This window comes from Pseudochaenichthys georgianus, unplaced genomic scaffold (genome assembly GCF_902827115.2).
Source record: "Pseudochaenichthys georgianus unplaced genomic scaffold, fPseGeo1.2 scaffold_532_arrow_ctg1, whole genome shotgun sequence".
In the NCBI taxonomy this organism is placed as follows: Eukaryota; Metazoa; Chordata; class Actinopteri; order Perciformes; family Channichthyidae; genus Pseudochaenichthys; species Pseudochaenichthys georgianus.
Window position 1 is genome coordinate 67,539 of NW_027263093.1, and position 13,046 is coordinate 80,584.

Genomic DNA, 13,046 nt, shown 5'->3' on the forward strand with positions numbered 1-13,046 from the left:
TGCGTCTCAGGGTTGAAGCTGCACTTTTTGTAATGACCAGCAGGGGGCTATCCTTTGGTGTCTGATTGTATAGAAGTCGATGAGAAAATGACCCTACTTCTTAATGGATTTATAGCCTTATTAAACATTTTTTGACAAGTTTAAGGTGCAAATGGCGAGATTTAAGTCTTGTTCAGCACTTTGAGTTTTGTTTACGCAAATGAAAAGTGCGCTTATAAATAAAATATATTATTATTATTATTATTATTATTATGTTCAATACAGAATGATGTTCATTTTGATAATTATGGTTAAAGTGGACCTATCATGCTATGTTTGAAACATATATCTATATAAAACATGATCATGCATTTTAGCCATGCCTCATTTCGCTCTATTTGCTCTTTTCCAGCCCTGTTTTTGCAAGGGCTGATTCTGCTTTTGCGGAAGACTACAGCGCCACCTACAGGCCTGGCATATGTACTACAGCGTCTCCAGCGCTTTCGAGCGGTCTCTCATTCCTCTGATAGCTGTAGAGTTGCCCATACAGGCGGAGCACCCCTTTTCTGACGTCAGAAAAATTCAAATAATAATCAGATCCGTCGCAGCCCCGTTTCTAGAGATTTGGGTACGGAGGAAAAGAGAGAGGGTTGTGTTTTCTGACACTCCGGGGACACATATCCATGTATACAAGACGTACAAAAGTGCATTTTGCATGATAGGTCCCCTTTAAGTAAATAGTAAGTGTACTTATGACAGTATGTACACTTTCTACTGTGCAGGGAACAAAGATTATACGAGAGTTGATGGTCAGGTAGGTGGTGGATGTGTGTGTGTTTTTACCTGAGGAGTGACTGGCCTTGCTGCGTTTCTGCATCACCTCCATCAGGGCCCCCCCGATGCCTGCCGACAGGGCGGGGGTGGAAGGAGCCGAATCGCTTAAGGGTTAAATAGGTGATAAACGACCCACATAGTATGTCAAAAACATCAGAACAAAACAGAATAGTATAGTATGACAAAATGTCTGAGAAAAAAATACATAGTTATAGTAAGTCCGAAATATTTATGTCGTATGTCGAAATTGTAGTTAATTGACTTGTTTAGTTTTCGGTTGTATACTTAATAACCCTTTAGTAACTTTTTTCGGCTTTATGGTGAAGACATCAATGATGACAAAAAATTAATAAAATGCTTATGTATACAAAGGGGGCTCAGTACCATGATACAATGTGTTAAACCTCTTGATCACCATTATCTTCAATAAGATATGGATGCATGGAAAGTGAGATGAATTCATTATGTGCTTAAGTGCTCCGGGCCCGAGGTATATTCCTTCACACATTTTAAATTTCACAAATGAAATAAACACCAGGAGTCTCTGGGAGTTTCAGTGTCATTTTATTGTGAAAACATCGGACAAGATGAACCACTCTCCCACACTCGGTGTACAGTCAATTATTCATGATTTCGTTTTGAGTGCGCCTGAAAATAAACGGAGTAAAAACAGTGAGAAGCCGTCGAGGACAAAAAGAGGAGATTCTTTAGGTGTGTTGCCATGGTTATCAGAAGAAAGAAATATGGGTAGTCTGAGAATAAATAAATAAATAAGTGGCGTCCGTTTGAATTAGAGTCTTGCCTACTTCAGAGAGACGATCACTCTAAAGGCAGAGTGGGTACAGCACACACACACACACACACACACACACACACACACACACACACACACACACACACACACACACACACACACACACACACACACACACACACACACACACACACACACACACACACACACACACACACACACACACACACACACACACACACACACACACACACACACACACACACACACACACACACACACACACACACACACACACACACACACACAACCCTTACCCTAAACCTAACCAAGTCTTCACCCTAAAATTAATGATCCCCCTTATGGGGACCTCCAATTTGTCCCCATAAGGGAAGCCAGTCCCCACACGTGACTATGTAAACAGATGTAGGTCCCCACAAGTATAGTAATGCTAGACCACACACAGTGTGATCGGTCACTGAAGGAGGACGTAGACACATGAAACATGGATAGATTGTACAAATGTGTGATAAAGCCTTCCTCCCACAGTAATTAAAGAAGATTATTTAAATGTATTCCACTAGGTACGCTCTTCACACTTTCCCTGCACACAGCGGAGACAATAATGACAGAACGCCTCTTCAGTAACGCTGATAGCTCACTTTGTGGCGAGATGACGCCCCCATTCATCATCCTGTTTATCCAACATGGCAAAAATAGCCGTCAATGGGAACAACATGGAATTAAAATGTTGAGTATATCACAGAGAAGAGGGGTAATTCTAAGTTTTGGAAACATCTTGTTGCGCACCCTCCAGACATGGGACGATCAAAAATATGCTTTAAAATATTTAAATAGAACTTACAAATTTGGAAATGTCTTAACTTGTGTTCAGGTACAAAGTTTTAAAAGGCATCACATAGGACATATTTAATGTATCTGCATTTTAACACTTTGTGGTGAAAAACAAACAAATCAAAACTCTTAAGTTAAACATAAATCATTAGAATTTTTCTGCATGAACAAAGAAAACATTAATACCTATATGTTGGAAGTCACTTAAGTAAGGCTATTATCACCATTTATAATCACCATTACTTTATGGTAAGGGTATTTTCTCGGGATTCGTCCCATGTCTGGCACACACAGTTTTATTTTTCTGTTCAACTTGGGATTATTAGTTTAAAAGTAAGAGGAGGGTTGATTGATACCTTCTGACATTTGAAACCCCAAATCTTAAATAAACGTTATAATGCAGTGTAAATAAATGCTTGTATATGGAGGTCATGTGTTCACCCATTCATCCCCTCTTTTTCTCCTTATTATATTATTCTATATTACAGCAGAGTGTGTAAAACAGCATAGCGATAGGCAGGACATTGAGCGTTTAAAATGAACATAAAGGAATGAATAGTGTGTGTGTGTAGACTGGTATTACTATCCTTGTGGGGACCTACATCTGTTTACACAGTCACGTGTGGGGACTCGCCTCCCTTATGGGGACATAATAATAATTTTAGGGTGAAGACTTGGTTAGGGTAAGGGTAAGGGTAAGGGTAAGGGTTAGGCATGTGTTGGTTATGGTTAAGGTTAGGATAAGTCTCTAGGAAATGCATGTAAGTCAATGTAATGTCCCCTGAAGTGATGTATACATGGTATGTGTGTGTGTGTGTGTGTGTGTGTGTGTGTGTGTGTGTGTGTGTGTGTGTGTGTAAAGAGGTGAACATGACAGCTTAAAAACAACAGCAGAATGATTTACATGTTTACACTCTACACAAAAATGCATTTGAGCTGTAAATAAATAAATGAAACAGGAAGAGAAGGAGAGACAAAAAAAACCCGGCTTCGTCCCTCTATGCTGATGAACGGTTATATTCGTTAAATAGATGCTGAAATATTTGTTGGTGCCAAAATAAAAACCTTTACAAACCTTTAGTTTTTACTCCAATGCCTCTTCGGCCTTTTAAGGGAGAGGGTGGGAAATATACTTATTTGAATACCACACAGCTAGAAACCACGTAGCTTAGCTTAAAAACAGAAGAAAAAGGCGGCAAAATTCAATCTGCTCAACTCTTTTTTTCCCATGAGCCTCTGCTGCACTTTGTGTTTAGTGCTAAGCAACACCTGTTAGCATGCTTACACCCTATGATGGTGACTACTCTTAGCATGTTAGCTGCTACACATCAGTATTTTTAACATGCTGCTAGCGCATAGCAAATTAGCATATTTCCCATGTTGTCAACCCACCCCTTGATTTGGTATTGATATTAACCGTTCATGACACTATTCTTTGTTGTATATCAAATGTTTTTGTCTGTATAAATAATAAATAAAAGTACACATCACATCCTTGAATAACCTCCCTCGGATATGTTAAGAAGCTTTAGTATTCCTGCAATTCAGTCCAACAATAGACATCGTCGGAAAACAACATAATTATACCCGTTGTATACACAGCTGGGCAGCGAGTTAAGAATAGTCACAAAACAAATGTGGCAGTTTATTTTTGTCCACCACTGACTTTTATATGCAGTAGGCAATTTCTTGGATTGGGGTGTGAGAGGAGAAAATAGCGAGGCCTAAGAGGGCCTTTGTGTATCGTTTGTCTTCTTTTCTCGGGGCTAAATGAGCAGTTTAGGCTGAGGCTCAGTCAGTGTGTTAAAGTGCAGAGGTGTAACTGCTGAGTAAGATACTGCGTGGCATCAACATCAGCAGGAGCGCTAATGTGAAAGCTGAGTGCGTGTGTTTTTGTGGAGGCCGTGCTGAGAATACAGCCATTGTTTGTGCACGGCTACCGGTAGCTTGTCTCCTTTATTAGAGCCAGATGTCTGTGTGTGTGTGTGGGGGTAAAAAAAACAAAGAAATAAGGTCTGTTCTCTCATTACACCCCCCTTACACTGGCACATATCCACACTACGGCAATAATACAGTTACAAGGAAGGGTTTACAGCTAAAATGTGAAGAATAAAGTGTCATGTACATTTTACCAGCTTCATTTTAAAGACAAGAAAATGAAGAAGTTGACCCAGAATTGCAAAACTCAAGATAAACTGTCCATTATTTTTACGTACTATAGACAGTAAGACCCCTTTAATGATTGCTGAACAATTTAAACTAAATGTTGATAACAGGATTCAAGGCTCTTTATTTAACCATTACACCTTTAAATGTTAATACTGATGAAGAGTATGTACTTAATATACATAAAATCATAATTCTGGCTATTTACATTGTTTTTCTACTGCTTTTCCTGCCTTTTGTGTACACTCAAAACTGAATATCTAAATTGATGTTATGCAGATGTAGGGACCTCTGATACAAATGTGTGATATTGTGCGGTGTAATCGATGGTGTCTAGACTTCACTGGGCTTTAAAATAAGTAAAAATAACTCATGTTCCTTGATCCATTAGTCATACCTGCCGTCTTGTAATCCAGACATATGCAGTATAACAGCATCAGCGACATCTCTACACAGCATCTGGTGAATGAATTAAATACCAGCAGGAATGATGGACAACACTATGAATAAAACTCAAGGAATTTGTCTTATAAATAATCAGATTAACAGACTGCATGAGAAAATGATATTTATTGTTTTTATTTTACCTTGAAGCTGGAGTGGTTTATAATTCACAACGAGGTATGAATAAAATACTGTCTCTCTTCCCCTCTCTCTATCTCTCTGCTGTATAATACACAACGGCCTTTAATCCATTTCAGCGCGGGATAGAGAGTGCAGTTATTGACCTTGACAAGGCTTAGCATCGCTATCATTAATCACATTACACCATGAGATACAGTCTCTGATTCTGAGATGGGGGCATTAGATTCTGGATATGTTTACAAAGTACAGCAACGAGTCTCATGGTGTGGTCAAGGAGGATACACTTACGCATTTGCTCAACTTCAAAGATGTGTCCTGAACACTGAGTGTGGATCTCTGAGGCTCTGGCAGGCTTTTTGGCACCAAATGTTTGACAAGAGGAAATGGGACAGAAGTCATACATCTGATGAGTTCAGACACAGAAGGACAAAGCCATGAAATGTACCGTATACACCCTTCGAAAAATGGAAATGCTGCAATGTACCGAAGAAGAAGAAGAAGAAGAAGACATTTTAAGACCTAACATTTTCATCAGTCCAGGAAAAAAAAGCAATACAATCTTTCTCTCTTTAAGCGAATTAAATAATATATTGTTATTGCTGCTCGCAGCAATGCTTCATAATACAATAAAATAGCAATAAGCAAGAAGACAACAAGATATTCTTAATTTACTAAAAGAAGTGTTTGCAGGGGCTTTGTGGGAGTGTCCGCTAATCAGGTGACGAGATGCCTTCTTTAACCCTTTAACTACCACACTCTTTTCAAGCTCTGCGCAGACTCAAAGTCACTCAAAGTCACTGCACCTTTTCTAAACATGTCCTGTAGCTCAGAGTGTTAAGGACATGCACTTCGAGATTTGTCTTGGCAGATGAGAAGCGCTATATAAATTAAATATATTAAGGATGTTTGGTGTTACAGGCAATGATTTATTAAGCACTTCCTCTCTGTACATTTCAGTTTGCTCGGGGTGGTGCTTCAACCGACTTCATAATGATACCGTGATGGTCCGCTTGTTGTCTGAAGGCCGTGATGCTCCAGCTGTAGAAGGTCTTGGACGTGGAGTCATATATTACAGGGCGTCCTCGAGCCGGTGTCCCGCTGAAGTGTTTGAATCTAATGAGGGCAGGAGCGACTGGCATTGGAGCGAAGGACATGAATTGTGTTTTACAATTTGACGGAGTTTCTATATTGATCGGGGGGGACAGAGGGGAGACAAGCTTGGCTCCCACGATGCATTGGGGTCAGGGCGCGTGCGAGGCCACTGTTTTGCCTTGTAGAATCTGAAGCAGCCTAATTAGTCAGCAGTTTGTTTAAACATGTATCACGAGGAGAGTGCCTCTTTAGGTCCGTCCTCTGAGAGTAAGAGTCCCCTTTTAAAAACACCTTGAAGACCTGCTTCACCCACACATTTAAAGTCTTTGCATGCATTTGTTCCATTTTGCCCACCCTCACATCGAATCAGTTGACTGGACAATCCTCAAAGTTATGCCCAGCCTAGCACACATTACCTTTCTTTCTTTCTTTCTTTCTTTCAACACCTGTATGTACGTCTATTTCAGACCCTGCAAGGTACGACAAGTTTTACAAAAAAATCAAGTTTGTCTCCACTCTTTTCGTTCGCCTCTCCTTAATCGAAGCATCAGTTCTCAGAGTCTCCGTCCTCCATTAGTCCATCCGCAGGTAGCTGGGTATGGTGTAGTTGTACATGAGGAAGTCCAGCTTGTAGAGCTGGTAGAGTTGGATCTGCCGCTGAATGCTGATATTGCTGAAGAACTGTGCCGTCATGGCGTCCGTGGTGCGAGTGGATTTGGCGTAACTCGGGAAACGCAAGGAATCGCCGACACCCACAAGCCTTAGCACGTAGTTAGCATCTTCCTCCAGGGTGTCGTACTTCCCCACCATGTCGTAGTGGATGTGGCACGGGTGGCACAGCTCGTAGATGGACTGCCAGTGCTCGTTCAGTTCGCCGTCGCGCTGAGTCGCCGGATCCACCAGGTACTCGGCAAACTCTTTGAACTTCACATCGGCACCGTTGACGAGGGCTTCCTGGGTCGCGTTCTTGCGGTAATGCCGGACGATACGGGTGCCGAAACGCTTGTGAAAGGACGAGTTGTACTTGAGGGTGAACTTGTTGCGGTAAGCGGAGACCAGCCTCTCGAAGGGCTCACGGACGAAGAGGAACTTGAGGTAGTTCTTGAGGCGGTGGTTAATCTCGGAGATACTGTACTGGTTCAGCGTCTTCAGGTTGGAAGCGATGTGGGCTATGTTGGACGGGATTTCCATCGGGTCGCTGTGGAAAAAGAGGAAAATGGACATTGACAATGTGCCACCACATCTACATCTAACACTGTTGGGAAAATAGTGAATGTACTCTTCCAATATCAGAGTACACATGATAACAGAGGTATCCCAACTGTAGCTGTGAGCATGACAGGATGTATGATGGCCTAGAAGAGCATCAGGACGGTTTCAGGCATATGATAGCTATGTGACTAACATGATGATTCAGCCTCTATGGAGATAGACATATGACAAGCATGCTCATTTCTGACGTGGAGCTAATCTGAAGTAAACATTGATACTGCTTTCTATTCCTCCATCTTGTGACTGTGTGACTCCCTCTCTTGGATATCAGCATGTGAAGGACACTGTTCAGGAACTAGTTGATGCTCTGTATGTGATGACTCCTTCCATTCTGGAGAGGATCACAGATACATGGATCCTGAGGTTGAAGCTCAAGCCGGGGACGAGGGATTATTAACATTTTTAAGTATTCAGAAAAAGTCAGGATTTTGAGAAAAAGTCAGAATTTTGAGATTTTGAAAAAAAGTCATGATTTTGAGAAAAAGTCCAAATTTTTTAGATTTTTAGAGAAAGTCATAATTTTTAGAGAAAAAGTCATAATTTTTACAGAAAGTCATAATTTTAAGAATTTTGAGAAAAAGTCAGAATTTTTTAGATTTTTAGAGAAAGTCATAATTTTTAGAGAAAAAGTCATAATTTTTTAGATTTTTAGAGAAAGTCATAATTTTAAGAATTTTGAGAAAAAGTCATAATTTTTTTAATTTTGAGAAAAAGTCATAATTTTTTAGATTTTTAGAGAAAGTCATAATTTTTAGAGAAAGTCATAATTCTAAGAATTTTGAGAAAAAGTCATAATTTTTTAGAGAAAGTCATAAATTTGAGAAAAAGTCATAATTTTAAGAATTTTGAGAAAAAGTAAATTTTTTGAATTATGAGAAAAAGACAGGATGTATGATGACCTAGAAGACCCGGTATTCCTCCATCTTGTGACTGTGTAACTCTCTCTTGTATATCAGCATGTCATGATGGATAAGGATAATAAATACATGGATCCTGAGATTGAAGCTCAAGCCGGTGACGAGTGATATTTTTCTAACAAACACAATATGTCCTTAGAGTGCAAAACAAAAGTGGTTCGTTCCACATTGCACAGTAGCTGGCTGAATATTTCGTCACGCTTCTGGGCAGAGAAACAGGTCCCTCATTGGAAAAAGCAATAGATTGTAAATGTCCTTTGCTAATTGGAACAGTGCAATTAATGCCCTTCATTTGCACAGAACTGCTTAGCTAATACTGATCGACCACAGTGGTTTGATACTTGTATCCGTGCTTCAGGAGTAATTGATTACATTAAACACGATTGCGTAATCAGGATAAAAAAACCCACCGGTAACTGTATTCCCTTAGAGCAGGGGTTTCAAACTCAAATACATAGTCTCTTCTCCTTTTCGGTCAATGGAATGTTTACAGAGACATGTTTTGTTCACGATTATTATAAATTAAGATTTGCATACCATGAACGGAACAAAGATGAACTAAATTGAACTGATATCGTGTGCATTTTGTCAATCACAAAAGCATTATATTTATTGACATTTAGAAGAGAATGAACTTTCCAAGACTTCCAGAAACTAGACCAGGGGGGTATACTGCGAAGCAGGATTTTCGCTTAGCCGGCTAAATTCAGGGAAAACTCCGGCTTTCCGGTCATCCGAAACTGGTTCTCTTTTTAGCAGGCTAGATCTCCATGGTAATATATGCTAAGCAGCTAACCTGGTCGGGACCAGGTTAGGTTGCAGGCTAAGAGCTCAACTCAGTGAAAGCACCGCCTGCTGACCAATCAGAGCACAGTGTGCGGAGTTTAAAGCGATCAAGTCATATTACAGGAGAAAGGAAATACAGAAAAACTGCCGTCGCAGGAAAGACGGCCGGCAAAAATCACCGACTGTGTGAACGTGAACATGAATAGAATATCACCTCCATCTTCAGAGCAATCTGACTATTATAACATTAGCGTTAAGAAAGCTAAATATCGGCCACAACATAAGTAACCGGATCAGAGTACATTAAGTACAGTCCGCGGCATATCACTTCATAATGTATCACATATCTCCTGATCTGAGTCAGCTGAGCCGTATCTGGCCGTGCAACACTCACAGTGTCACATACTGTATGCAGAAGTATTATTTTAAGCAACACATAAGTTGACGAAACACTCGAGACAAATGTAATTGAAGTCAGATCGTGTTTTAGACGGGGCAGTGATATCATAAACCTGTTAATGTACGCATTCAAACACGTGTTCTGTTCCCAGCTGTATTCACCTTGCAGGTGCAGCTCTGTGGCTTTGATCCTGGATCAAGTGTTTAAGTCATGGATGTTTAAAGTTTAACTTCTTCATTTTTGACTAGTATTAAAGTTCACTTTTCATTCAGGAAGTATGACGCTGCGCTGTCAGTACGCTTCTCCATGTTTGTGATTGGTCGAATGCTCCAAATACCACCCCTTTCATGTGAACGCGCACCTAACTAGATAGGACACGGCTGGCTTGAGCGATCCACTTGATAACCCGCGTCGTAGTACAGTTTAGCGAGAGCGCGTATGTTTTGGATTAGGCCAACCGGCTAACTCAAACATATCCAGGTTAGGTTGAACCAGCTTCGTAGCATAGGCCCCAGGTGTCTAAACTACGGCCCGGGGGCCAAATGTGGCCCGCGGGACATTTTGAATCGGCCCTCAGCAGATTCAAAAATGTATAATGACTGAAGTATAATACGCTTCCGCTTGTCTTATTGTAATTCTTAAATACATGTTCAAATATATCACACAGTATTCATGTGTTAATACGCACGAATAAATTCACTAAATTAAAGTTAAAAACATGTTAAAAACAAAATCTAAGTTGATAATAAAAGAGCGCAATAAGAAATTCACATAACAACCTTGAAGTAGACCGTTCATATTTCCTCTTATTATAATGAATCTGAAGCTTCTGTTTTAAGGAATGCTAACACGATAAAGTAAACCCTCTGGAGAGCTGGGAGCTGTTTTTTTTCTTACAGCATTTTTCAAGTATCGAGAATAATTCACCTATATTCGATTGATTTTTCCAACTTGTAACTGAACTTAAGAGGCAATATACCTCTAGTGAACGGCCCAGCCCTTCGTATATTTTTCTATATGTGGCCCTCGGAGAAAAAGGTTTGGACACCCCTGGTCTACACTGATGCCCCACCTGTATTTTCCTCGTCCTGTGAGCACCATCATGACGCGTTTCCAGTTGGTACAGGCAACCTTGGGGACGTAGCAGTAGATGAGCTCGTGGTCCTCGTCCACCACGAGGTGTTTGAGGTCTGCGGGAGTCAGGACTCTTCGCTTATGGCTGGACGCGCTGTAGGCTCGACAGGAATCAACGACCTGGTCCCTCCGAGTCTGGTGCAGGATGGCGGCTCCAGACAACTCCGGCTGTTTAGGGAGATAGAGGAGAAGAAAGCGGGAGAATGTCAACAAAATGCTTTCAGTAAGTGTCTAGATATTAGTTGTGGCCTTAAAGCTGGTTGCTACCAAACAAATCAGCTTGTTGGGCAGTTGACTAATAAATCGGAAACAGGGGATTTTGGTTGGTGTTGTCAAAGTTATCCAGGTTTGTTCAAAGGGCACTTTATTGTCATATGCACAGCTACAGTGGAGATGAAAAACCTAAGTCACAGGCTCCTCCAACAATGTCATATAAATATATAGTATATAAGACGTAAAACAATATAAAAAAACGTTCAACCAGGAAGACCTTCTCTCTTCATTCATTTACTATGCTATGACTACTCTCTCTCCTCTCAATAAGTGATCGGGGGCGTCACTCTCCAGCTTAACCAATCACTTCGCTCTATTATCACAAGCCTATCATAGCGCTCCGCTAACCCTTTTAAATTAGCTTTCCCCCCTCTGTCAGCTGTCATTTCAGGAGACTCGACGCAACCCTCCTCCAGCCCTTTTCACCGTCCTGTCCCTCCGGATCCAGGTCAAGCTAAGCCCCTCCCCTTCAGACCGAACCCAACTACCCATTCACCACCACCAGTGTCTAGATCCCGGGGGGTTTCATCAGATCGGTTGTCCCCTCCCGAATGATACTTCCTGCACAACGGGGCCTAATCGCCAAAACTCCATTACATTCATTCGTGTATTCCTGGCAATAAATCTGTATTCTTACATCAAAACCGTGTCTCCTGATTGAGATGCAGTAATGCAGGAGAAGTTATATGTGAAGTCAAAAAAAAAATCAAACAATCCATTATACATCTTCCAAATACATCCAAGAATATGTCTGTCTTTCTTTGAATGTATTTTTTTGGAAAAGTTAAGAAAAAACTATTTTACTAAGAAAATTGCTTTAAAGGTAAGTTTCAGAAACCGGCTCGAGATACACTTGTTGTTATATTCCATGGAATGCTCTTAACGTCCCGATAGCAATGAATATCTGAAGTGCTTTGACAAAGAATCCATAAACAAAAGTCATCTGTGGAAGCCGTGGCGCTGTAAAAAGTACAACCAATCATCTGAGCCGGCCCGGCTAAAGTAACTGGATGGCCTACCTGCCTGTCAGCCTTCCATCTGTGCACTAACTTATCTCGTGCCCTCATTGGTCAATTCGATTTTCAATTCAATCTTTATTTCAGACTCAAGGTCCATATCACATACAGAATGACAAGATACACATCAATAAGCTCTGTGAGGAAGTAGCAGATTCCTTCCGGCTGTGTATTTTCAAATTCTAGCGCACTCGAGCTGGTTTCTCCAAAATTACCTACCCCACCTTTAATGAACTGAAGAAATATATTTTAACATATATATATATATATATATTATATAAAAAGACAATGTTTTGCTTCCAAATACATCCAAGAATATAATTGTTTTATCTGTCTTTCTCGCAATGTTGTTTTCTTTTTGTTATGACACCTGTTGTTGTTGTCCTACAAGACATCTTCCTCATGTATTCCCTTTCTATGTAATTTATTATTTTCATTTGAACACAGCTTTGTGTAGATCTGCTGGACAATAAAGCACTTCTCCTCTTCACACCCTTTTCCACATGTTACCGTCATAACTTTTCTTTTATTCGTGAAGTGGACATCTCACTGTGCCAACAGAGCACTCTAAAACGAATGAAAGGGAACTAAAGCAGAGAGGGGTGATAAAGACAGTCATTAATCTCAGCATTCATTATCACACTCTTTCTGACTGTACCCGAGTCGCTCCGCAGACTGTGATGGAGGAAGATAACGGTACGTCCACACAGCAGCTTTCCAAAAATCTTGGAGCTGGGCGTGTCTGACAGATTGGGGATTTTTTGCGAGCAACTCGACCAACAACCAATCACATGAATCTCCCGCCCCCGACATACAAAGCAAAAAACTCCGGGGATTCTATGCGAGCAATATATATATACCGTACTTTTCGGACTATAAAGCGCACCTGCATGTAAGCCGCAGCAGCTAAATTGTCCGTCTGTCTTGCTCTCGTTCTGTCTCTCGGTTCCACTTTTACTTTGGCGCGCTACCTGTCTCACTCT

The 13,046-nt window shown here is 40.7% G+C and overlaps 1 protein-coding gene across 1 annotated transcript in view; it reads right to left on the reverse strand.

Annotated features, from left to right (window-relative positions):
• Positions 1-1,970: 1,970 nt before the first annotated feature.
• chst11 (carbohydrate (chondroitin 4) sulfotransferase 11) overlaps positions 1,971-13,046 on the reverse strand; it is a 38,344-nt gene continuing 27,268 nt past the window's right edge. Inside the window, exons 2-3 of the mRNA XM_034079016.2 lie at positions 10,713-10,942; positions 1,971-7,463 (exon numbers count right to left, since the gene is read on the reverse strand). Of these exons, the coding sequence (XP_033934907.1) occupies positions 6,839-7,463; positions 10,713-10,942 (855 nt within the window). The 3' untranslated portion in view covers positions 1,971-6,838. The remainder of the gene's footprint in view (positions 7,464-10,712; positions 10,943-13,046) is intronic.